Below are 27,758 nucleotides of genomic sequence, written 5' to 3' on the forward strand. Positions count from 1 at the left end.
CTATCAGTGCTAAAACTGTATTCCAATCAATCACACAACAAATCTCAAGTAGATATATACCTGAGTAGGACAGAGGTAGAGACTCCATAGTCTATCCTTTTAAAATAACATAGACAACCAGAATGATCAGTTCACAAGCAGAAAGTTGGTATCTGGGTGATCCAAATCCTATTCTCTAGAAAGTACGCTAAACATCCTGCCAAAGTGAAAAAGTCACTTCTCAGAAAAACTCTTTGAGACAATACCTCAAAAACAAATTGACTCTTAATTCTGATGCGTTTTGATTTACCAGTAACAGATATAATTCTTAATAAAAATAGAAGAAACAAGTATCATTTTTTAAAATTACAAACCTGCGCTGGTGGTACCTGCAATGGATTGTTATCCAAAATTATTACTTGTAAATGATGCAGCTTCCTGTAACAAACTGGAATTTCAGTCACTTTATTACAAGAGAAATCCAGCTTGACTAAGGGAAGATCTCCTAATTCTGTTCAGGAATAAAAAATAATTAAATTAAATTCTACATAGGTACTCTCTTATTCACATGAGTAAGAACAGTGAGCATCTTACCATCTGGCAATACATGAAGATTATTTCTTCTTATATTTAGCTCTCTAAGTGATTGTAATTTTCCCATTTGTTGGGGAAGAACCTGAATCTCATTGCAGCTAATATCCTAAGGAAAACAAGAAAATAAAATTATAACAAACTAACAGAGAAATAGAGATGTATTTCAACTTTTAAATTAAAGCACATGGCTAATAGCTAGTAAAAGTCAACTCTAATGTCATTTCTCTAAACATTGATTATCAGGCAGATTTCCATTTATATTACATCGTGAAATCAACCCAGCACAGTTAACATAAATTTTTCTGTGCAAAACTGTAAGGTTACAACTTAGTACTACATAAGTCAGCCTTTTGAAAATCTCAACTAAAGACCACTCTTACCAACTAAAAACAGAAGTAAGGATGATCCAGGTGCTCTTCATTCATAGGTAAAATGAAAGACAACTATCAATCATTGTGATAATTTGTCAATTATAGTAGTTGTTTTGAGATACTTGGTTGGGCAGAAGCTGAGAAAGTCAAGGATTTACAGATGTGAGCTGAGGAACCAAAGACCATGGTCAGAATAGATTTAACTAAACCTATTTCTCAAAGGGATACAAAACATGAGGGATTATAAGCTCAAAATTTTGTGGCTCACAGTCATAACCAAAAGGCATTCTAGGAGATCTAATCAGAAATGTCCCAGGGTTAAGTTAAAATGCAAACCCCAATTTAAAGGTAAACAATACCACATTTCCAAAATAAGAGGATAAAGGCACAGCTTAAGTTATTTACCTGTTGTGGTCCCTCTCCCTCCCCTTTCTTACTATCACATCAAAAAAAAGGGAAGAAAAATCTGCAACAAGATCTCAGGCAGCAGTCATTCCAGACACACTGCAAATGAAATTCACATTGTACTGCAACTGCCCCCAATTGCCAACTTTCTGGAACTGACATTAGTTTAGAGAGAGAGGAGTGGCACATACATATATTGTTTTATCAAAAGTAAAAAAGGCAGGAGGGTAAATTCAAAAGAAGATAAAGAATATTAAATAATATCTAATCATCTAACCCACAGATGATTTTAAAAATGTATCCTACATACTTCTTTCAAACTATATCTAAGGCATCTTCATTCAACAACAAATATTTATCAAATACAAACTATTTGTTAGGCACTGTTGTAGGTGCCGGGGACACATCAATGAATAAAACAAACAAAAATTCCTGCCTTCATAGCTCCTTATGGAACTTGCATTCTAACAAGGGGAGTAGATTATACAATATGCTAGAAGGTGATAAGTGCTATGGAAGAAAAAAACAGAGCAGGGTAAAGGAAAATGGCAGTACTAGTAATAGTGGGGAGGGATATTAGCAATTTAGATTGTTTCATGAAGAAGCTGATATTTGAGCAATATTATCAGAGGTGAGAGTATGAGCCATGCCAATACATAAGAAAGGAATATTCCATACAGAAGGAACAATAAATGTAAAGGCTCTTAGGCAAAGCATGTGTGACATGTACTAAGAACAGCAAGGAATCCCATGTAGCTAGAGGGAAGTGGACAAGGGGAAGGCTAGGATGGAGGGAGGGGCAAGACTTCGGCTTTTACTCAGAGACATGGGCAGGTACCAGAAACTTTTAAACAGAGGTATGACATGATCTGACTTATGTTTTGACAGGATCACCTTAGCTGTTGTGTTGAAGATAGGTTATTGTCCAAACGATGGATAATAAAATTTTGGGAAAATGCCCATTAAAGCAAATACTATGGCTTCCTCCCGAAGGTGTCTAATACTGAAGACTTCCATACAAAAAAATCCATAAAAATTTGATAGGTAGCTGCCACTTCCCAGAAGAAATAAACCCAGGCACAGGATACTGACCCACTCACCAATGGGCACTCTACAAAATACTCTGCTGGGGATTGAAGGCCTGAGAGTATTTCCTAGATCTAATGACAGAACTTCACTATAGCTGGCTACCACACTCTTATGGAATAGTGTCCTGGGAAAACATTCCAATGACAGGTAATACCTACAAATTCATTGTGTGATTTAAAACTGTCAATTAGCCAGCCTAATGCAACCTACCCACCATTACTAATTTTGAGAGTTTAAAGCACAATAAATTGGGCATATACCTTGAGAAAACCAGAATTCAAAAAGAGTCATGTACCAAAATGTTCATTGCAGCTCTATTTACAATAGCCAGGACATGGAAGCAACCTAAGTGTCCATCAACAGATGAATGGATAAAGAAGACGTGGCACATATGTACAATGGAATATTACTCAGCCATAAAAGGAAACGAAATTGAGTTATTTGTAGTGAGGCGGATGGACCTAGAGTCTGTCATACAGAGTGAAGTAAGTCAGAAAGAGAAAAACAAATACCGTATGCTAACACATATATATGGAATCTAAGGAAAAAAAAAAAAAAAAAGGTCATGAAGAACCTAGGGGCAAGACGGGAATAAAGACACAGACCTACTAGAGAATGGACTTGAGGATATGGGGAGGGGGAAGGGTAAGCTGTGACAAAGTGAGAGAGTGGCATGGACATATATATACTACCAAACGTAAAATAGATAGCTAGTGGGAAGCAGCCGCATAGCACAGGGAGATCAGCTCCATGCTTTGTGACCACCTAGAGGGGTGGGATAGGGAGGGTGGGAGGGAGGGAGACGCAAGAGGGAAGAGATATGGGAACATATGTATATGTATAACTGATTCACTTGGTTATAAAGCAGAAACTAACACACCATTGTAAAGCAATTATACTCCAATAAAGATGTTAAAAAAATAAAAAAAAATAAAGCACAATAATTTTATAGTGCCTACTAAAATAATGGTTAATATTTTTTCACATTCTATTTAAATAAAAATACTACACTAAATCTAAAAATCCTAAATATTTTTGAAATTTCATTTATCCAAAAACTATCTCATGTAATACAATTTAGAACATAGGGCCAAAAACTGAATGGAAAAGAAATTACAGAGCCACAGAATCTTAAACTAGAATATATATATAAAATCTTTAAAAACATTAACAGTGTGCAGGGCAAAGAAAGTAATGGGTCCCTTGTAATATGAATTTGTTAGATCACATCTGGCATCTTCTGTTCATTTGTGAGTGTAACATTAAAAGAGACCTTAATAAAAGGGAGCATTTTCAGTATAGAAATAGCTAAAAATAAAAAGTAATAAAGAATAGAAATATAGAAAATATGAAAAGGAATAAAATAAAGATGTTTAAGCTACAGAAAAACAGGTCTTAGAGTTTGGTAAAATGGAGAGCAGACATACAACAGATTACAAATATCCGAAGGGAAGAAAAGTTGTCATTATCTATACTTCTTCACATGGCAGTCCCAGGACCAATGGATAAAAGTCATAGGGGCATGTATCTTAGTTCAAAATAAGAAAGATAACAAAGTTCTGCAAAAGAGAATTAGGGCTGCCTCAGATACACACACGCGAAGATTTGTCCACCATTGAAAATATACAACTAGATGTGTCAGGGATTCCTGCGTTAGGAAGTGGTTATATCTGATCACTTATAAGATCTCTTACAATATTAAAATTCTGTGGTTCTACAACATAACAAGACTAAGTTCAAGGAAGTTTCTTTGCATTACAATTGCACATGCAGGTATTCTCTAATGAATAAAAAAAAAAAAGACATTCCTGAAATTTCTGTTCCTTACATTCTATTTGCACATTAATTTCCCATTATAAAACTGTACATAAATTCCTCAAGAAAACTTTTGGCCCTCCACACATTAAAAAGTCATATTTATGAACACTTTTTAAAAGAATCTATGTATTGGGAAAGCATTACTCAAGATAAAACAGAAAATAAAAATAAACAGCATGGTATATTGTATGAGGTAGAAGTAACAGAAAAATGTGAAAACAGCTCAGTGCTTTGAAGATTTGATTATGTTTCTCTCAGAGTTCAATGTCCTTTAATACCTACAATGGTACGTTCAAAGTAATTACTTTAAATTATTCCTATATTTCTATAATCAATTATATCAATTTCTATAATCAATTATATAAATGGCCTCTTTCCATTTATCTTGGTTCCATTTATCTTGGTGTCATAAAATCACACAAGGATACAGGAGAGGAAGGTCATTTTATTAATTCTACTGTTTGTAGGCATTGTACTCTCCTCTCTCTGACGCTTTCATAGAAGCCCTGTAAAACCTTAAAAAAAAAAAACACCTTATCTCTTCCTGGTCTAAGACCTTTACTGTCCACAAGATGGATAGACAAATGCTTATTTGTTTGAAAGCATTTAAGACTTGTAAGCAAGCCTTCTAACCTCACTAGGACTGAGGAACAACCAGGCTTTTATTGTAGCTGTGAGCTAAAATCAGACATAAGCAATGGTATCTCAAAATTTCACTAAAGTGAACTTAGGCATATACCAAGTTATTTTTTTTTAATCACAGTGAAGTTCCATAAAGGAATCAATCTTCAGAAATATAAAGGTATGTATTATGCATATTATATACAATCGATGCAACTATTTTACTCACCAATTCCATTAAATCTTTTAACTTCCCGATTTCTTCTGGAATGGATACCAGTTTATTATTACTGAGGACCAAAACTTTAAGGGGAAGATCAAATAGGTATTTTGGCAATGTTGATAAAAGATTTCGACTGAAAAGAATAAGAAAGTCTCATTATGAGAAATATGTCTGAAACTTGACATGTTATGTTGAAAAAGAACAAATCACCTCAAAAGTAAATAAATTTTCACTAAATAGTAACTATCATTTAATGAGTGCTTACTTTGTAACAGGCTAAAATCTTTACATGCACTATCTCACTTAATCCTCATAGTAACCCCACAAGACTATTATCTCCATTATACAAGTAAAAATAAAGGTTAAAATTGCTTAAGCGACTTGCCCAGGCACAACAGACTGCAAAGCCTGTGCTGTTACCTATGATATTGTCCTACACACCACCAGCCCTCAAAACCTAGAATCATTTTTCTGAGCTAGAAATTGCTAGAACCTTGCTCTCTGGCATAATTTCACTATATTCAATACCTCTACACCTCTAGGGAAAGGCTCCAAGGATAAATTTGCATGTGCTGTGTTCAAATTTATGAAAGAATGAATAGGATTATATCTCTAAAAACAGGTAGTAACCCTAACCCATTCGCTTTTGTTATGGGTTTATGGTAGAACAGTCTACTAGCACCTTTATCTCAGCTAAAAGTTGATACAACATTCCTGTCTCTGTGCATACATTTAAATATAAGAACAACTAACATTTATTGAGTGCTTACTATGCGGCAGGCCATGTTCAGAGCACCTCACACGAATTAACTTGACTAACCCTCAAAACAACCTACTTTAGGAAGACAGACACTATCATGATGCCCATTTTACAGATGAAGAAAAAGTCTAAAAGAGATTAAGTAAACTGCTCAAAGTCACAGAGCTGGTAAGTGGGAGAGTCAGGATTCAAATCCAGGCAATTTGGCTCTGGGTCCCTTACCCTCAAACTAATTTTGGTCAAATTTACATGCCAATGCAGACTGACCCAAACAATCCCTGCTGTAGACTGTGTCCTCCCCACTGAAAACTATAATGTTGAAACCTAATCCCCAATGTGATGGTATTTGGAGGTGGGGCCTTAGGGAGGTGGATCAGTGGCCTTAAAAAGAGATCCCAGAGAGCTCCCTTGCTCTTTACGCCATGTGAGGACTCAGCTAGAAGCCAGCCATCTATATGAACCAGGAAGCAAGTCTTCTCCAGACACGAATCTGCTGGAACTTTGAACTTGAACTTCCCAGCCCCCAGAACTGTGAAAAATAAATTTCTGTTGTTTATAAGCCACCTAGTCTATGGTATTCTGTTACAGCACCACAAGAACAGACTAAGACAATCCTACTACCAAAATATATAAAGTGTGTCATTATATTTACATACTACCAAGCATTCATTAGCAATTTGCTATTATTTTTCCTGCTTTTCAAAGTGATATTTATAGACTTGTACCTAGCATTTTGTGTAACATGCAGAGCAACAAAAGCCCAATGTTACCCCACTGGGGGGACTTCAAGACCTTTTACCTCATTTTATGCCTGCAGAGGACATCCAGAAACACTAGACTAGCTTTAATCACATGGCACAGACTTTAATAAAAAAGGATAATGCCCCAAGACCAGCAATCCTAGCCAGACTGGTGGAATGTCAAATATGCCAGGTGCTTGTCACAACCCTTGCACTTTAAGGATCAAGTAGGATCCTTGGGAAAGTGGTCTGTCTAGAGCACACAGGGATCTTCCTGAGGATTCCACTGAAAAGGAGAGTAGAATCCAGGAAGAAAGAAAGCTAAAAAATTATCTTACAAGTTTCTCAAGATCTTTTCACCAAAATAAAAACTAAACAGGAAAAAGAATGGCACATACAAACTCATTCTAATCTCCCTCAGACCAAGAAAGTTTAAAAATTGGCTTCTTTTCTTCCCTTAAGAAGCAGGTTTATCGAGTTAGCAGTCAGCTTTCCATTTCTTTACACATAGCTAATAAGTCATCAATCTTCACTTTTTTGCCACATGTTTTAGAGATAGTCAAAGGAAGTCAGTCACTAGAACAAATGTTATTTTAATACAGTGTGTTCAAAAATTTCTCTGACTGTAAACGAAAACCAGGAGTCAACTTTTAGAGATCAAAACGGGAAAGAATCACAGAAAGTTTTAGCAAAACTATTCTAAGATATACCATACATGTTAATATAGAAATGCAATTCAATTTTGACAAATCATTTTTTCCATAAAAGAAGAAAATAAAACAAAGACAAAGCAACTTAAAAATACCTCACTTTCCTCAAACCTTTCCCAAGCGAAGCCAAGGAGATTATGTACCCAATTAGAGAAAGGAACAACCCAAATGACCAACCTCTATGAAAGGAAATTCCTCTCACACATTTTAAGGTGTAAAATGGTTTCAGTTAAAGTATTATATTCAGTTATAGTATGTACTGACAGGTTACACCACTGGGGGAGACATACATAATAAATAATATATCACAGAGAGAAAGAAATGCTATTATTTATGTATATTAATTATATTTACTACTTCCCTATATGAGTATTTAGACAAGTAACTTTGTTAAGGAGGGGGGAAGAAATTATTCTTTATAACTAGAAACATAAAAGAAAAATAAGAAAAAGATTCTAAAGTTAAGTCACAATATACCAGTTTCCATTCAATGTCACTCATTTGATAGGGTAATTTTTTTCTTATACTTATTCAAAGTTCACTCTATTATAAATATAGGGTAATAGCTAAGAATGAGAGTTCTATAGCCATACTGCTGCTTTGATTTGAATCTTGGCTCTACCACTTGCAATATATATAATTTTGGGCAAATAGTTAACCTCTCTCTGTGCTTCAGTTTCCTCATCTGCAGTGCAGGGATAATAACCACATATCTCAAAATGCTGTTGTGAAGATGCGATGAGGTAATACGGGTAAAGTATTTGTAACACTGCTTGGCACACAGTAAGCACTTATTATTAACATCAATTACCCACTTCCTAACCTTCCAATACTCCCATGCCAATCTATCCATCCTTGAAGTAGCAACAAGAAGTCACGACAGTGAAAAATATAAATCAAGAACTGTTTCTTTATAATGCTCCACTTTAACTGAGGATGCATGTAAATAAATCTGTGTTGTGGTGCTATGATTTCAGTAAAATATTTCTGATCTAAAGCCTTGCTACTCAAAGTGATCTAAGGACCAGCAGGCATGGGCATTACCAGGGAGCTGTTAGAAATGCTGGCCCCACTGCAGACCTATGGAATCAGAATCTGCATCTGATTCCTGTGCACAGTAAAGTTTGAGAAACACTGCTGTCAAGAACAAGACCAAAAGCCTATAATGTGGATATATAAAAAATACAAATAAGATACTCCTGAGATATAGGCTACATAGCCAAACCAAATACATTCCTTTTCAACTAAAAAGAATCAGAACTGTAATAAAAAACAAAATCTACCCCCCCAAAATTGTTTCCTTACCTAATGTTAAGGTATGTTAACATCTGTAGGTTTTTAATGGCTTCAGGAATGGTTTTGATGCAATTATGATATAAATTTAACGTTTCAAGAGGTGCAAATAACCAGACATCAGAAGGAATTTCTGTAAAACGATTCCTTGAAAGATCTGAAAAATAAAAGTAATGTTTGAGTGTCAAACATACACTTGTATTTATGGTAATTAACAGAACTATTTTCATACTTGCTGAATCACTTAGAATCCAAGCAACTATTTTAAATATTTACCTCATGGAAAGTCTGTTCATTAACAAACTGTACTTTATATACATCACTATCTTTAAACATTATCTTTTAAAGTACCAGTGAGGAATTCTCTCTGATATTTAAAAACATGAAAAAAACCTCCCCTGATCCCACATCAACCTCCATCCACCTCTGCCTCCTTTACAGCCAAACTTACATAAATCTACAACATAACTGTCTTACTTACCATGGACTTCTCAACCCACTGTAATTTGCTTTCTATTCATTCTCATGCCCACCAAGGTCGCCAACAGCCTCCATTATCAACCACCAGTCATCCATCTGGAAATATTTCTCTTCCCTTGGCTTGGAAGACTACATTTCTGGATCATTTCCTATTATCTCCCTGGCTACTTCTTAGTCTCTTGCTAGATTCTTCTCTACCCGTACTGTGAATGTTAGTGTTCCTAAGGGCTGTGACATAAGGTACTCTTTACTTAAGATATATACTCTATTAGGTGATTTTATCCAAAACTGGGGTTAGTATTCATATATTGACAAATTTCAAATTAAATATATGTTTGAACACCTATGTTCTAATCTTTAGGACTTCCTCTGGATAGCTCTCAGGCACCTCAAACTCTCCAAGTGTAAAATCGGAACTGAAGATCTTCTTCCACATATCTGTTTCTCTCATCTTAGATAATGTCACCAACATCCTCCTCACGAGCTGCTCAAACCAGAAACTTGATGTTTGCCCTTGATTCCTTCCTCTCCTAAATTATTTCAGGTACACACAAATATACTTCTATTCATTTAAGTTTTCATAAAAATAAAATCATGGAATTATTATAACTATTATACCTCTATTGACAGTTTCTTTGTTAAATGAAATTTTGAAAAATATTTAGGATATCATGTGGCAGGTTGAAAAAAAATACCCTAAAAGAGTTTCTCAACCAAAGTACTATTGACCTTTTGGGCTGTATAACTGTTTGTTGTATGAGGATATCCCGGGCATGGTAGGATATTTAGCAGCATCCCTGACAACTACCTACTAGATGCTAGTAACACCCTCTAGTCATGAAGGCCAAAATATGTCCCCTGGAGTACAAACCCTCCTACCCCTGTAGAGAACCACTGCCTGAACAACTATCAAATTAGCTATCTTACAGTAGGAATATACTTTGCTTACACAACTTCATTATACTTATTTGGTTAAAAACATAAGACTATCATTCACCTCTGTCAAGAAGAACATCTATAGTGTATTTTAGCCCACTGTACCTCACTTAGCATCTGGTATGCCCTCATAAGAAGAGTTTCCTACGAACACTCAACTTCCTCACTCTGAGGGATGAGACCTACATATTTAGCAGTATAATAAATTCCCTATTCAGAATATTAATATACATGCATTAATATGTTTTTATGTATGTGTGTATACACACACACTCACCTAATGCAAAATTTCGTAATTGGCTAAAGAAAACTTTAGTTATGATTATATAATATAAAGATTAATTTGGATTCTTCTTCCTCCAACCATAAGATTCTGAATAACTAAATAAAAGGATAGACAGAATTATTAGAAACCAAATTCTGAACTTTCATTTTCCTGGCTCACCTCCTCTGAGCACCCAAGCATCGTACAGTTCTATTTAGGGGGAAAAATTAAGTCATTTTTTACTTTAGTTTAGAATGTTTCTTTTACATTTGACTTTTACCTCTTATCCTTGTAACTTCAGAATCCTGGGAGTTGGGCTTCCCTGGTGGTGCGGTGGTTAAGAATCCGCCTGCCAATGCAGGGGACACAGGTTCGAGCCCTGGTCTGGGAAGATCCCACATGCTGCGGAGCAACTAAGCCCGTGTGCCACAACTACTGAGCCTGCGCTCTAGAGCCTGCAAGCCACAGCTACTGAGCCCACGCACCACAACTACTGAAGCCCGCGCACCTAGAGCCTGTGCTCCACAATAAGAGAAGCCACCGCAATAAGCCTGCGCACTGCAACAAAGAGTAGCACCCACTCACTGCAATGAGAGAAATCCCGTGTGCAGCAATGAAGACCCAACATACCCAAAAAAAAATAAAAATAAAAAAGAACCCTGGGAGTTGGGAGTTGAAAATTACTGATTACAGTTAATTTGAAATACTAAAAACAAAATTATGCCCAGTTTCTTATTCTGTGTATCTAGTAAGTACTCATAGATAATACACTGGTCCTAGAAACAGACGATGGTAGCTTGCATTGAGACTGCAAGAATAGGGATTAAAAAAAAGTAGATAGAATTTGAAATATATTTGATATTAGTACTTCCAAGAATTGTGCAAGTGATTGTTTATGTGGGATAAATAAGAGGTAGTAATCGAGGATGGCACCCAGAATTCTGGCCTAGGCAACTAAATGATGCTACTTAATAGAAGAGTGAGAAGTGGAACAGGATTTTTGTTCTTGTTTTTGCTTGTACGGTTTTGTTTTGTTTTTTGAAACAGAGGTTAGAATCAAGGGTTCAATTTTATATTTGTATAAACTGAGATAACTGAAAGATATCCCACAGGGGACTGTGAAATGGACAGTTAATCAGATCATTCTGGATCTCAGACGTGAGGTCTGGGATGGATATATTAAACTGAAAGTTGTGGGAATATGGTTAGCACTCTAAAATCATAGAAATGGAAGACATCACCTAAAATCAGAGTATTGAGTCAGAAAGAAAGTTCAAGACTGGGCCATCCAGAAGAACAAGATTAACAAGTTGAGTAGAAAAAAAACAGCAAGCAGAGAAGACTGAAAATAATAGTCAAGAGAAAACACAAGAAGCGTAATAAAGAGAGTGTTCAAAGAAGTAACCAGAGAAAAAGCCAAAATATCAGTATTAATAATTTAAATAGTATCAGGATATTATTTTAATAATTTATATATTATTGTATGATGCTTCATGTTCTTTTGCCTCCAAAAACAAGACTATTTAGTTAAATTACAACACAGCTACAATCCTGCAGCCTGTGGAACAAAAACCACATTCACAGAAAGATAGACAAGATGAAAAGGCAGAGGGCTATATACCAGATGAAGGAACAAGATAAAACCCCAGAAAAACAACTAAATGAAGTGGAGATAGGCAACCTTCCAGAAAAAGAATTCAGAATAATGATAGTGAAGATGATCCAGGACCTCAGAATAAGAATGGAGGCAAAGATCGAGAAGATGCAAAAAATATTTAACAAAGACCTAGAAGAATTAAAGAACAAACAAATAGAGATGAACAATACAATAACTCAAATGAAAACTACACTAGAAGGAATCATTAGCAGAATAACTGAGGCAGAAGAATGGATAAGTGACCTGGAAGACAGAATGGTGGAATTCACTGCTGCAGAACAGACTAAAGAAAAAAGAATGAAAAGAACTGAAGACAGCCTAAGAGACCTCTGGGACAACATTAAACGCAGCAACATTTGCATTACAGGGGTCCCAGAAGGAGAAGAGAGAGAGAAAGGACCCAAGAAAATATTTGAAGAGATTACAGTCAAAAACTTCCCTAACATGGGAAAGGAGATAGCCACCCAACTGCAGGAAGTGCAGAGAGACCCGTACAGGATAAACCCAAGGAGAAACATGCCAAGACACATAGTAATCAAATTGGCAAAAATTAAAGACAAAGAAAAATTATTGAAAGCAGCAAGGGAAAAATGACAAATAACATACAAGGGAACTCCCATAAGGTTAACAGCTGATTTCTCAGCAGAAACTCTACAAGCCAGAAGGGAGTGGCATGATATACTTAAAGTGATGAAAGGGAAGAACCTACAACCAAGATTACTCTACCGGGCAAGGATGGAGAAATCAAAAGCTTTACAGATAAGCAAAAGCTAAGAGAATTCAGCACCACCAAACCAGCTCTACAACAAATGCTAAAGGAACTTCTCTAAGTGGGAAACACAAGAGAAGAAAGGGACCTACAAAAGCAAACCCAAAACAATTAAAAAACTGGTAATAGGAACATACATATCGATAATTACCCTAAACGTGAATGGATTAAATGCTCCAACCGAAAGACACAGGCTTGCTGAATGGATACAAAAACAAGACCCATATATATGCTGTCTACAAGAGACCCACTTCAGACATAAGGACACATACAGAGTGAAAGTGAGGGGAATGGAAAAAGATATTCCCAGCAAATAGAAATCAAAAGAAAGCTGGAGTAGCAATTCTCATATCAGCCAAAATAGACTTTAAAATAAAGAATGTTACAAGAGACAAGGAAGGACACTAAATAACAATCAAGGGATCAATCCAAGAAGAAGATATAACAATTATAAATATATATGCACCCAACATAGGAGCACCTCAATACATAAGGCAACTGCTAACAGCTATAAAAGAGGAAATCGACAGTAACACAACAACACTGGGGGACTTTAACACCTCACACCAATGGACAGATCATCCAAACAGAAAATTAATAAGGAAACACAAGCTTTAAATGACACAATAGACCAGATAGATTTAATTAATATTTATAGGACATCCCATCCAAAAACAGCAGATTACACTTTCTTCTGAAGTGCGCATGGAACATTCTCCAGGACAGATCACATCTTGGGTCACAAATCAAGCCTCAGTAAATTTCAGAAAATTGAAGTCATATCAAGCATCTTTTCTGACCACAATGCTATGAGATTAGAAATCAATTACAGGGGAAAAAACATAAAAAACACAAACACATGGAGGCTAAACAATATGTTACTAAATAACCAAGAGATCACTGAAGAAATCAAAGAGGAAATCAAAAAATACCTAGAGACAAATGACAATGAAAACACGACGATCCAAAACCTATGGGATGCAGCAAAAGCAGTTCTAAGAGGGGAGTTTATAGCAATACAATCCTACGTCAAGAAACAAGAAAAATCTCAAATAAACAATCTAACCTTACACCTAAAGGAGCTAGAGAAAGAAAAACAAACAAAACCCAAAGTTAGTAGAAGAAAAGAAATCATAAAGATCAGAGCAGAAATAAATGAAATAGAAACAAAGAAAACAATAGCAAAGATCAATAAAACTAAAAGCTGGTTCACTGAGAAGATAAACAAAATTGGTAAACCATTAGCCAGACTCATCAAGAAAAAGAGGGAGAGGACGCAAATCAATAAAATTAGAGCTGAAAAAGGAGAAGTTACAACAGACACCACAGAAATACAAAGCATCCTAAGAGACTACTACAAGCAACTCTATGCCAATAAAATGGACAACCTGGAAGAAATGGACAAATTCTTAGAAAGGTATAGCCTTCCAAGACTGAACCAGGAAGAAATAGAAATTATGAACAGACCAATCACAAGTAATGAAATTGAAACTGATTAAAAATCTTCCAACAAACAAAAGTCCAGGACCAGATGGCATCACAGGTGAATTCTATCAAACATTTAGAGAAGAGCTAACACCCATCCTTCTCAAACTCTTCCAAAAAACTGCAGAGGAAGGAACACTCCCAAACTCATTTTACAGGGCCACCATCACCCTGATACCAATACCAGACAAAGATACTACAAAAAAAGAAAATTACAGACCAATATCACTCATGAATATAGATGCAAAAATCCTCAACAAAATACTAGCAAACGGAATCCAACAACACTTTAAAGGATCATACACCATGATCAAGTGGGATTTATCCCAGGGATGCAAGGATTCTTCAATATATGCAAATCAATCAATGTGATACACCATATTAACAAATGGAAGAAGAAAAACCATATGATCATCTCAATAGATGCAGAAAAAGCTTTTGACAAAATTCAACACCCATTTATGATAAAAACTCTTCAGAAAGTGGGCATAGAGGGAACCTACCTCAACATAATAAAAGCCATATACGACAAACCCACAGCAAACATCATTCTTAATGGTGAAAAACTGAAAGCATTTCCTCTAAGATCAGGAACAAGGCAAGGATGTCCACTCTCACCACTATTATTCAACATAGTTTTGGAAGTCCTAGCCAAGGCAATCAGAGAAGAAAAAGAAATAAAAGGAATACAAATTGGAAAAGAAGAAGTAAAACTGTCACTGTTTGCAGATGACATGATACTATACATAGAGAATCCTAAAGATGTCCCCAGAACACCACTAGAGCTAATCAATGAATTTGGTAAAGTTGCAGGATACAAAATTAATGCTCAGAAATCTCTTGCATTGCTATACACGAATGATGAAAAATCTGAAAGAGAAATTAAGGAAACACTCCCATTTACCATTGCAACAAAAAGAATAAAATACCTAGGAATAAACCTACCTAGGGAGATATAAGATCTGTATGCAGAAAACTATAAGACACTGATGAAAGAAATTAAAGATGATACAAACAAATGGAGAGATATACCATGTTCTTGGATTGGAAGAATCAATATTGTGAAAATGACTCTACTACACAAAGCAATCTCCAGATTCAATGCAATCCCTATCAAGTTACCAATAGCATTTTTTACAGAACTAGAACAAAAAATCTTAAAATCTGTACGGAGACACAAAAGACCCTGAAGAGCCAAAGCGGCCTTGAGAGAAAAAAACGGAGCTGGAGGAATCAGACTCCCTGACTTCAGACTACACTACAAAGCTATACTAATCAAGACAATACGGTACTGGCACAAAAACAGAAACATAGATCAATGGAACAGGATAGAAAGCCCAGAGATAAACCCACGCACCTATGGTCAACTAATCTATGACAAAGGAGGCAAGGATATACAATGGAGAAAAGACAGTCTCTTCAATAAGTGGTGCTGGGAAAACTGGACAGCTACATCTAAAAGAATGAAATTAGAACATTCCCTAACACCATACACAAAAATAAACTCAAAATGGATTAGAGACCTAAATGTAAGACTGGACACTATAAAACTCTTAGAGGAAAACACAAGAAGAACACTCTTTGACGTAAATCACAGCAAGATCCTTTTTGATCCACCTCCTAGAGTAATGGAAATAAAAACAAAAATAAACAATTGGGACCTAATGAAACTTAAAAGCTTTTGCACAGCATAGGAAACTACAAACCAGATGAAAAGACAACCCTCAGAATGGGAGAAAATAGTTGCAAACGAATCAACGGACAAAGGATTAATCTCCAAAATATATAAACAGCTCATGCAGCTCAGTATTAAAAAAACAAACAACCCAATCCAAAAATGGGCAGAAGACCTAAATAGACATTTCTCCAAAGAAGACATACAGATGGCCAAGAAGCACATGAAAAGCTGCTCAACATCACTAATCATTAGAGAAATGCAAATCAAAACTACAATGAGATATCACCTCACACCAGTTAGATTGGGCATCATCAGAAAATCTATAAACAACAAATGCTGGAGAGGGTGTGGAGGAAAGGGAACCCTCTTGCACTGTTGGTGGGAATGTAAATTGATACAGCCACTATGGAGAACAGTATGGAGGTTCCTTAAAAAACTAAAAATAGAATTATCATATGACCCAGCAATCCCACTACTGGGCATATACCCAGAGAAAACCATAATTCAAAAAGACACATGCACCCCAATGTTCATTGCAGCACTATTTACAATAGCCAGGACATGGAAGCTATCTAAATGCCCATAGACAGACGAATGGATAAAGAAGATGTGGTGCATATATACAATGGAATATTACTCAGCCATAAAAAGGAATGAAATTGGATCATTTGTAGAGACGTGGATGAATCTGGAGACTGTCATACAGAGTGAAGTAAGTCAGAAAGAGAAAAACAAGTATCGTATATTAACGCATATATGTGGAACCTAGAAAAATGGTACAGATGAACCGGTTTGCAGGGCAGAAATAGAGACAAAGATGTAGAGAACAAACGTATGGACACCAAGGGGGGAAAGTGGCGGGGGGTGGGGTGATGTGATGAATTGGGAGATTGGGACTGACACGTATACACTAATATGTATAAAATAGATAACTAATAAGAACCTACTGTATAAAAAAATAAAAAATAATAATAATATTATGAGTTCCCTTAGGGAATTTAATTAAATTCATAAACTATTTTCTGAATGAGCTAATATATTTATTTAGTAAATACCACTTAAAATTACAATTATTATTCTAATTTAATTAAGTAAAGCATAATAAAGTTAAAATTAAAACTGAAGCCATTACAAAGCCTCTAATTAAGGAAATCTTGTTCTAGGCTTTTTCAGATTTTAAATATGTATAAACATCTTTTCTAAGAATTGGGTAAACAGAAAAAGAGTGCCAAAAGAAAAATACAACCATAGAGGCAAAGATAGGCAATAACACAAAACTGTATTTTAATTTCTTGATCTCACACTAACAGCATCTCATATTTTCCTTCAAAAAAGTGAAAATTAACTTTTACATAGATATAATGGATAAAATTTAAACTCTGATTTAAATTTTTTATCTTGTGATGTACAATTAAACCATAAGGAAGTTTTTATAACATTAAAAATCATTTAATGAACACGTGCACTGGGGCAACTAGAATAACATGACTAAAAAAGAACATATACTCAAGAAGTACATGAAAAATTGGTATTTTATTTATTATGGTTCCATCTAAAGATGGAAAACAAACTGTTAATTTACTCCTTATGGGGAGATTCATTTCACAACAGCTTTAAAGTCTGCCTTCTTAGGGGACAAGTAGGACTTGGGAAAAGACAATTATAAAGATGTTTCACCTTTCCCACACACAAAAAAAAGGAAATTAAAATTTGCTCCTTATCTTCCTGCAGTAAGCTGAATGGTGGCCCTCAAAGATATCAGGTCCTAATTCCTGGAACCTGTGAATGTTGGCTTATAGGGTAAAAATTTTTGCAGATATAATTAAGTATCCTGCAATGGAGATTATCCTGCATCACCCAGCTGGGCCCTAAATGCCATCACATGTATCTTTATAGGAGGAAGACAGAGGGAAATGAGACAGACACATTGAGGAAAAGGCCATGTGAAGGTGGAGGCAGACATTGGAGTGATGTGGCTTAGGAATGCCAGCAGTCACCAGAAGCCGGAAGAGGCAAGGAATGGACTCTCTGCTAGAGCCTCCAGAGGATTTACGGTCCTGCTGAAACCTTGATTTTAGCTTCAAAAGACTTATTTTGGACTTCTGGTCTCAAGAACTATAAGAGAATAAATTTCTGTTGTTTCAAACCACCAAGTTTGTAGTCACTAGTTACAGCAGACACAGAAAACAAACAGATTTCTCAAAAATCAGAATTAATGAGAGAATGCCTGCAAAAAAATTTTTAATTAAATAGTTGTACATTTTTTTTCTTAAACAGTAAGGTGATATCTCAGTTAGTATCCTTGAGGATAAGTGCCTTTATAACCACTGAACTATTTTTCTTTTGTTTTGGTTTTTATTATAAAATCATATCAAGCAGTATTGGCAATAACTCAACAGTAGACAGACTGCTGTGTACTGTTTCCTGCCTCCTTCAAATCGCTCCTTGTAAAACTGCTGGGAGCCTGTTAGACATTAATAGATCATTTTAAATAATCTGATCTAAATTATGTTCTGTATCACTCTTGAGCTTCAGAGGTCAAAGAAGCTAGAGAAGGGAAGAGAGGAGTCAGATGGAATGGAAATCTGTTTGCTGCCTCCCAAGCTGCAGCCACAAGAGCCACAGACGGGTCCATCTGTCACCCAGTGCATTTCTTGGCCCACCGGCTAGCATTTCTGCCAAGATATAGAAAATGACTTCCAGAAAGTATACTATTATACTGTACTAATTATAGTTTTATTTTACTCAGTGTTCAAAAGGCTGTATGTCCTTTGTCACATATTGTTAAAACGAACTAAGATACATGAGTCTTCTCTGGGTGATAATTAATAATATAGATTGCTATAGTCCCTCTTATTTTAAAAAAATGCCAGATTATGTTTGAAAATCTGTCACATTATCACGTATGGAAAAACTTCTAACAATGATGTGTGTTTTAGAAAACACTCATCATTAACAGAGATAGAGAATTTTCTGCTTAAAGAAACATGACAGTTAAGTAGAGAAATAATTTGAAGTCAGAACTTTAAATTCACATCAACAATAACCTAAGTGGAACTGAAGCAACTGTCTCATGTGTGCGCGTGTGCGCGCACACACGCGCCCTCCACATATGCTAGGTCAGAAGGCTATGGGCTTTGCATAATCATTTCTAATTCTCATAACAACCTTATGAGGTAGCCACTATTCCTCATTATATGAATCAAAGACATACTGAATGGCATGACTAATGTTAAAAAACTAGTAATAACTGACAGCAGAGGGGTTCCAAACTCAGATATGACTTCAAAGTCCATGTTCTATGTGTGCTTTTCCACTCCTCCAACACACTATTGTGACTTCCTGTCCCAGATTTCAAATATTCTGTTCCACTGGAACCACAAAGCAGGGTCAGAGAAATTCTAAATCTCCTAACTACAATCATATCCTAGATTTCTTCTTACAATAAGAAGCAGAACATATATCTTACTTCAAGTCCCAATTTTTAGTTAAGAAAATAATGAACACCATTATAAAGCTCTCAGCTGTTCCTAATTTACCATTTCAGGACTGTTTAGTCTGAGCCAAAACATAGCTTTCTTGGCTCCTTAAAGAATGGACCCTTATTAATTTTTCAATATTTTAACCAACTCAATAAACAAAGATTAAAGAAAATTAAAAAGTAAAGGAGTTTCTTCAGAAGATTTGTAACATTTTATAGGCTGAGTACCTGTCAAGAACTCTAAAGGATCTGAGACTTTAGCCTACTTGTCAACCAACAAGCTAGCCTACCACAGTTGAATGGAGGCTGGCAGAAGGCATGAGACTCCTGTGTGTCAAAGGACTTTATTACTCACAGCACGGCAAGTGGCATGAGCAGCAAGTCTGTATCAGTTCCTCTTGCCCCCCAAATCTCACAGGGGTGACATATATGGGTATAGATGGATACCTGCACATACAATACATCACATTAAAGGAGAGGAAGTCTAAGCTGAGGGAACCCAAATCTTTTATAAAAGACAGTACACATGCCTGCACTTTGTTCGAAGGGAGACATTATTTTACTGGATAATAAGCATGATTGTCCTTTCTTCCAAAAGATAGTCCTGAACAAAGGGCAGTTAGTGCCTCACTCACAAGATATGCAGAAACATAAGACCCATGGAAAATTATCTCCCAAGGTGTACATTCCTTATTGACCACGGATCAGAAGTTGCAGCCTCACCACAGAAAATACACAAGGTAAAATAATTAAATATCATAAGCATCAAATTCTCTGTGGTTCTGCCCTTAGAGTCTGAGACAGAGGCAGGCAAATCCTGATTCTCACCTTCCAAGTCTCATTCTTATTTCCCAGGCAACATTCTGACTTGACTCATAGGCTGTGCCGCTCATTCAAAATTCCATTAAGCACCATGAATTAGGTACTACGTGTTAGGGTAGGTTAAAAGCCAGTCGGACACCAACTCTAAGCAATCCCAATTATTGTTCCACCCTAGCACCAAATATTATCGGCTCAGATAATAACACTTCAGTGAAAGGAACTATGCAAAAAAAAAAATCACCCCCACTTAGTTCAACTAAAAGTGTGATTTTTTACAAAGCTGTTGTGATGGGACCAATACTTCATAATCCTTGGGGTGTATCTCACAGTTTACAGAAGTCCTACAGACTGAAAAATGAGGTATAACTGTTATTTAGTAGATGAGCACTAGACTGTATCTGAACTATATTCTAATTCTACTGATGATTACCTATAAAAGATTGCCAAAATCACTTAATTACTACTCCTCATTATCTCAGAGCTACTGGAAATGAGTAAACATTCTGTAACAACCTAAAATCCTTAGAGGAAGTAAGCAAAAGAAACGACAGGAAAATTATCAATTTGTACCTAATGATATATAATGTTCATAAATATATAAAATAAAATGATGGAAATTGACTATTATATTCAGTTCTTATTACATGGAAAATATATGCTAGAATTATGTCTTTAGGAGAGTGCATAAAATCAACTAACTAAAATACTTATTTCCTAACATGAAAATGAAAAAAATTTTCTGTGCTCTTCAGTAATTGATATTACTCAAATGTGAGCAGTTACAGCACGTAAAATCTGATTAATACGCTCTCAAATACTAATGCTTCCTTATCTACTTTTCCATCTAAAAGAAGTGTTAGGACTAGAAACAAAAGCAACAAGAAAACAGGAGGCACCACAGCTGTCTGTCAATGCAAGAATGGAGAGTGTCTTTGAAGTACTAGGCTCTGATGTCGGAACCTGATGGGAAATGACAACCCCATGGCTCTGGCATCTGCTTTCAACAGATGCCCTCAGCAAAGACAGGTGATTTCTTGATTCAGTATTCCCTAGAAGGGTATTGTGCTGTCATTCAGGACAAGATAATGAAAAGTCAGTCTATAACATTAAAGCCTTGTTGAATGAGTAAGATGTACAGCTCAAGAATTTCTAAGCTACTCCATGATGTTAAAATATTAACCATAAGTACAGTGGAGAGGAAAAGAAGTATGAAGTAGATATTAGAAAAAGGGAAGAAAAAAATGCTTTAAAGCCAACAGTTACGAGAAACAATAACACGCAGACCTTAGTGACCTGCAGCAACCAATAATGGAAGGCTCCTTTTGAGCACAGGCACTTTGAGAAGCAAGGGGGCAAACAAAAACAGATGCTGCAAGGAGAAACCACAGCTGCTAACCAGAGGGTAGATTATATGCATGCTCAGTGAGAAAAGGACTGTGAGTCATACAACTATTAAGCCACGTGGAAGGACAAGACTTTATTTTTTTTTAAAGGGGGGAGGGGCAGCTCTATGCACAGTTGTCTGTAGGAAATTCTACAAAGTGTTTCAATTTCACCAAGAAATAATGCAGTATAATGACATTCAAACATCAAAGTGATGTTTGAGAATGACACTATACTTCAACCCCTATAAAATTTATTAGACTATAAATTTGGCATTTTGAATTCATGTAGTATTATTTATTAAGTGGTTCTTGATAAACTTTTATTTTCAAAAGACAAATGTTAGAGCCTCATCACATAACCTTTACTAAAATAAATTCCAGATGGAAGAAAAAGATAAACATGAAAAATGAATCATAAAAAACTAGCAAAACATTCTAGTGAATAGTCACTCAATTCTAGAATGAGGGGTGGACTTTCAAAGCATCAAATAAAGAAATAATTCACAAATGAAAAGATTTCTAGATTTAGCTACATAAAAAGGAAAACTGCAGTCTATCAAAAAGCAAAATGGGGCTTCCCTGGTGGCGCAGTGGTTGAGAATCCGTCTGCCAATGTAGGGGACACGGGTTCAAGCCCTGGTTTGGGAAGATCCCACATGCCGCGGAGCAACTAGGCCTGTGAGCCACAACTACTGAGCCTGCGCGTCTGGAGCCTGTGCTCCGCAACAAGAGAGGCCGCGATAGTGAGAGGCCCGCGCACCACGATGAAGAGTGGCCCCCGCTTGCCGCAACTAGAGAAAGCCCTCGCACAGAAACGAAGACCCAACACAGCCAAAAATAAATAAATAAGTAAAATTAAAAACAAAAACAAAAAAGCAAAATGATAACAACTCATAGATAAAGCCTGGCCCAAGGACATAAACAGATTCAAAAATGAAAATTATCAATGACCAAGATGTATATGAAAATATATTCAACCTCACTGTTAATCAAAAGAAATGTAAAGAATAAGACACTATAATTCACCCATCAAATTTAAAAGTTTTCAAAGATATTACTCAATGTTGGCAAGGCTAGTTTGAATTGGGCACTTCCCCATATACCGCTGATGGAAATTCAAAATGAGGTAACCTGTCTAGAAGGAAATTTGGCAATATGAATCAAGAGCCTTAAAAATGTTCATACCCATTGATCCAAGAATTCAATCTCTAGCAATTTTTAAAACCAAATAAAGATTCATAAAAAACTATGTACATTTCAGTTATTTAATAGAGTAGAAAATTAGAAACAACTTCAGTGTCCAACAATAGGTAAAGACTAAATAAAATACAGTATACCCTCAAAATGAAATATCCCGCAGCCTTTAAAAATGATATTATAGACTTGATTCCTTAATATGGAAATAAGAATGCTCAGAGGGTAAAAACTAGAACACTCAAAATATTAAACTATATACACAGTATGAGCCAATTGTTTCCTTTTAAAATGTACATTTTATACACTCAGTATATATACATACAAAGACCTACAGGTATGTACAAGGTGATGAGTGTGGGGGTATGAAGGAAATACACCAAAATGTTAATGTTTACTCAAGGTTGGTAGAATAAGGAGTGTTTTGTATTTTCTTCTTTATGCTTTTAATATTCTAAATTTTCTACAATAAGCAAGCATGCTTCTGTTATAAGAAAACACTATTAATATTATACTATTTTAAAAGTATTATATTTCAGAATGTAAACTGAATTCCAACCATATATATTTCATTCATAAGAATGATGTATCCAGACAGCTATAGGCTAATTATAAGTTGGTATTATATACAATTATTTTGTTTTTATGGGGCACAACTTGGTCTGCTACCAAACATCTATCACTGTGCTGTCATGTTTTATTGCTATTCCAATATTATATGTCATAATTTTTAAAATGCAAATTACTATGAAAGTATGCAAGTTTTAATGTCGAAAATCATGCTTTCATGTAAATTATTTTCATAAAGCAAACCCCCAAAACTATACAATGTGAATTGTTATAATTAGTCTGATAATGAAGTAAGCAATAACAAAACATGTCACCTTGACCATCTCTAAGATATCTGAACTGATGCATGATTAATCTAACGTTGATATACTTTCTGCCTAGGTCAATGTCAACTAGTCACTGAAAATCAAATGGATCTGTTTATACAGTAGGCCCTCCTTATCTACAGATGGGGAACCCACAGATATGGAGGGCCAATTGTACTAGGCCATTTTACATAAGGGACTTGAGCATCTGTGGATTTTGGTATTTGCTGGGGTCCTAGAACCAATCCCCCATGGATACTGAGGGACAAGCACACAGTATACTTTTTATTTGCATTAATTATGATACCTTAGTACATTTCTACTGCATGAGAAAGGAAAGTCTAATGTAACATAAGAACAGTCTATGTCAAACTGACTTCCCAAGATAACTCTAGTAGGCTTTGGATTCCAAAACAAAAGCAGTCCTGGAGGAGGGTAAAAAAAAACAAAAAAACAAAACAAAAAAAAACCCCCAAGTGCAAGCTACTATGCTAAACAAAACTAACTGCTTCATCTTTGATGTATCCAGATTACGACAAATTTTACAGCCGGTGTACTGTGCCCCTTAAAAAAATACTGTATTTACAGAGCAAGGATCATCCTTACTTGAGCTATTTAACAAGGCACTAAATATTGTATGCTGAAATTAAAAGCAAGTTACAGTAAACTAATTACAAAGAAATGACAAATTCCACAAACCAGGCCAAAGAAAACCCCATTAGTCTATCTTAAATGTTCAAGTGGCTCCTACACAGCAGCACACTGGCAGCTACCAATAAGACCAAATGGATTCAGACAGTTTATTACTAACACAGACAGAGAAAGCATGAGCTGTATGGTGTCAGTTCCCCATGTCCCTAGTCCCACAGGACAAAACCAAACTGGAGGGAAGGACCAAATAACAGACAACATGCACAGAGGGTTGCTCTGTCATGGAGGAACCAACTCTAGACCGCAGCTTTGCAATTTTATACTCACAGCTGTATCTGAAAGAATGTCCCATGTCTCACCAGAATGAGGGAAGGAGATAATAAACTGCCTTGAGGCAGCCTCCCACAAGATAGGGAGGTGCACACAAAATGACCTTATGTCATCTATCTTGCCATGTACCAGGGAGGATCACAGAGTCTTTCCCCAAGATTTGAGTCAGATTGTGGTTCAGCCTTGCCTATGTGGACTATGTGGAGATGTGCAAGATCACCAAGATACCATGGCAAAGCCATTCCTCTAGTTTATAGTCACACAAATAGAATAAGAAGTCAGTACATAACATTATCATGCTCCTTCCCGTAATTTTAAGTTTAGAAATTTGACAAGCATTTACTATCAACTGTTGCAGAGAGACACCGCAGTCAACCAAACACTATAGGGTATTTTTGTATAGAAAGTGTTATCTGCCCTCAAAGAGTTTAAACTCCTCTTGAGGGAAGCAATGTAAAGCTAAGAGCACAATTGCACCTGGCTATGTACTGATATTAAATAGTAACTTAAACAACTAACAATAGAGGAATGATTAAATAAAATATGGTGCATACATACAATAGACTATTAGGCAGTCGTTAAAAATCATGTTATAAAACATTTTTCTTCAGTGGAACAGTGGCATAAACAAAACTCTCAGAAAGAACAATCTGGAAGAAAAGTATACAACAGACTATAATGGAAAGACTTTTAAGGCAACATTACATAAATTAATGTTGAGAAAACATTCAGTCATGAGTTGATGAGGTTTTTTACAAGAGAAGCAGTGAACATATATACAGCAATTATTTCTGAGAGCTTATGGCAAATGGAGGACAGCAGACCAATGTAAGAAGAGAAAACTAGACCAACGCACATGAAAATAATTTTAAACAATTTAGAGCTATACTACTGGAAAAACTGCTAAACCCAAGCACAAAATAGGCATTCATCTCACAATTTTTCCTGGACTTCATCTACAAATATGATTTTCAAGATGGGATTGGTTAAAACAACAGATTAATCCTCAAAACATTTTATAATAATTTTAATGCCAAACATGTTATTTAATGTCATAAACATTACTTACAAATCAATTTTATTAGTTAACCTAAATATTTAAAAGCAGTCAACTATTCTAAAATAAAAACATATTCAGTGATACAATATAACAATATATAAAAACTATAGCTAATTCGCACCTGTTAAAGTTTAATAATCATATCTCTGCTTATGAAGCAATTAATAAGCTGTTATTTCTTTTTGCTTTCTGATAGCTTTTCTTTTTTTAAATAATATAACAAAACAATAAAAACAAAAATCAGAGAGACAGTAAGAAGTCCAATCTGACTGAAGAACAGGTACATACATGAGAAGTATTTGGAAAACACAGTGGAAAAGGAAAGAGACAAACTGTGGAGGGACCTGAAAAGGCACCCAGGGTAAGAAGCAGGCTAAATTGAACAAATGTGCTAAACATCTACTGTGTACCACACACTATACTAAATGTTGGAGTGGCAACAAAGCAACTACATTCAAAAACCTCCAAAATCAATAAAAAGAGAAATGTAAACAAATACCATATTTCTTTGATTTTACAATGCACATTTTCGTCTAATGCTAACACTTCTAAAATCCATGTATGTGCTTATTGTGGTAGTGTTTCTTTTTTTCTGGAAAAGTTATTAAATTGATGATGAATGTTACAATAGGGGAAATATATTAATTGCAATAAAGGATCACAGCAGCTACATTAGAGGGATAGAGTAATCCCTATATGTAGAGGATGGGGGAAAGGGAAAAGGTAATAAAGAAAGGCCTGATCTTGGATACAAAAGATCAACAGGAGTTCACAAGGCAGAAAAGAGGGAGAAGAAGGACATCAACAGTAAGGGTAAAAATAACATGAAAACATGGAATAGCATGATACTTTCAAGGAACAGCATGGAATTTGGCAGGCTGGAATGTAGAGTTTTGGGACACTATGAGACTAAACTGAAAAGCAGGTAGGCCAGGTATGCAAGAAGGATATAACATCTAAAAGCCTATCAATGTAATATACCATATTAATGCAATAAAAGACAAAAAACTAGATATAAAAAGGAATTTCTTCAACCTGAAAAAGGGCATCTATGAAAAAAACCAGAGCTAATATCATATTTAATGGTGAAAGACTGAATGCATTCCTCCTAAATTCAGGAATAAGACAAGAATATCCACTCTCACCATATCTACTCAACACTGTACTAGAAGTTCTAGCCAGGATGATTAGGCAAGAAACTGAAATAAAAGGCATCCAGATTCGAAAGGAAGAAGTATAACTATCTCTATTTGCAGATGACATGATCGTATATACAGAAAATCCTAATGAATCCATTAAAAAACTATTAGAATGAAGAAACAAGTTCAGCAAGGTTGCAAGATAAAAGACCACTATGTAAAAGTCAATTATAGGGACTTCCCTGGTGGTCCAGTGGTAAAGAATCCGCCTTCCAATGCAGGGGACGCAGGTTCAATCCCTGGTCGGAGAACTAAGATCCCACATGCTATGGGGCAACTAAGCCTGCGTGCCACAACTACTGAGCTTGCGTGCCTTAACTAGAGAGCCCGCATGCCGCAAAGTACAGAGCCCATGCATTCTGGAGCCCACGACACAACTAGAGAAGAGGAAACCCACATACCACAACTAGAGAGAAGCCCGTGTGCCGCAACAAAGAGCCCGTGCACCACAACGAGCACTGCAATGAAAGATCCCACGTGCCGCAATGAAGATCCCACAGGCCACAAGGAACACCTGACGCAGCCAACTAAATAAATAGATAAATAAATAAATAAATACTAAAAATAATAATAATAAATAAAGTCTACTAAAAAAAAGTCAATTATATTTGGGTCCAGTGGTTAGGACTCCATGCTTTCACTGCCTAGGGCCCAGGTTCAATCCCTGGTCGGGGAACTAAGATCCCACAAGCCACGTGGTGCAGCCACAAAAAAACAACAACAACAACAACCGTATTTCAATAAACTAGCAATGAATATCTCAAAAATGAAATTAAGAAAAAATTCTATTTTTTTCTATATATGATAGTATGTCAGAAAATAAAGATGGAGGAAAACTACAAAATATTATTGAAAGAAACTAAAGATACAAATAAATCAAAAGACATC

At 35.8% G+C, this 27,758-nt stretch overlaps 1 protein-coding gene across 2 annotated transcripts in view; it reads right to left on the reverse strand.

The window, feature by feature from the left end:
- Positions 1-27,758, reverse strand: part of LRCH2 (leucine rich repeats and calponin homology domain containing 2) — an 89,218-nt gene that overhangs the window by 48,277 nt on the left and 13,183 nt on the right. For both annotated transcript variants that reach the window (XM_061177819.1, XM_061177818.1), the window contains exons 2-5: positions 8,616-8,760; positions 5,107-5,233; positions 574-679; positions 354-490 (exon numbers count right to left, since the gene is read on the reverse strand). In XM_061177819.1, coding sequence (XP_061033802.1) covers positions 354-490; positions 574-679; positions 5,107-5,233; positions 8,616-8,760 — 515 coding nt within the window. The remainder of the gene's footprint in view (positions 1-353; positions 491-573; positions 680-5,106; positions 5,234-8,615; positions 8,761-27,758) is intronic.

Source organism: Eubalaena glacialis, chromosome X, assembly GCF_028564815.1.
Source record: "Eubalaena glacialis isolate mEubGla1 chromosome X, mEubGla1.1.hap2.+ XY, whole genome shotgun sequence".
NCBI classification, from domain to species: domain Eukaryota; kingdom Metazoa; phylum Chordata; class Mammalia; order Artiodactyla; family Balaenidae; genus Eubalaena; species Eubalaena glacialis.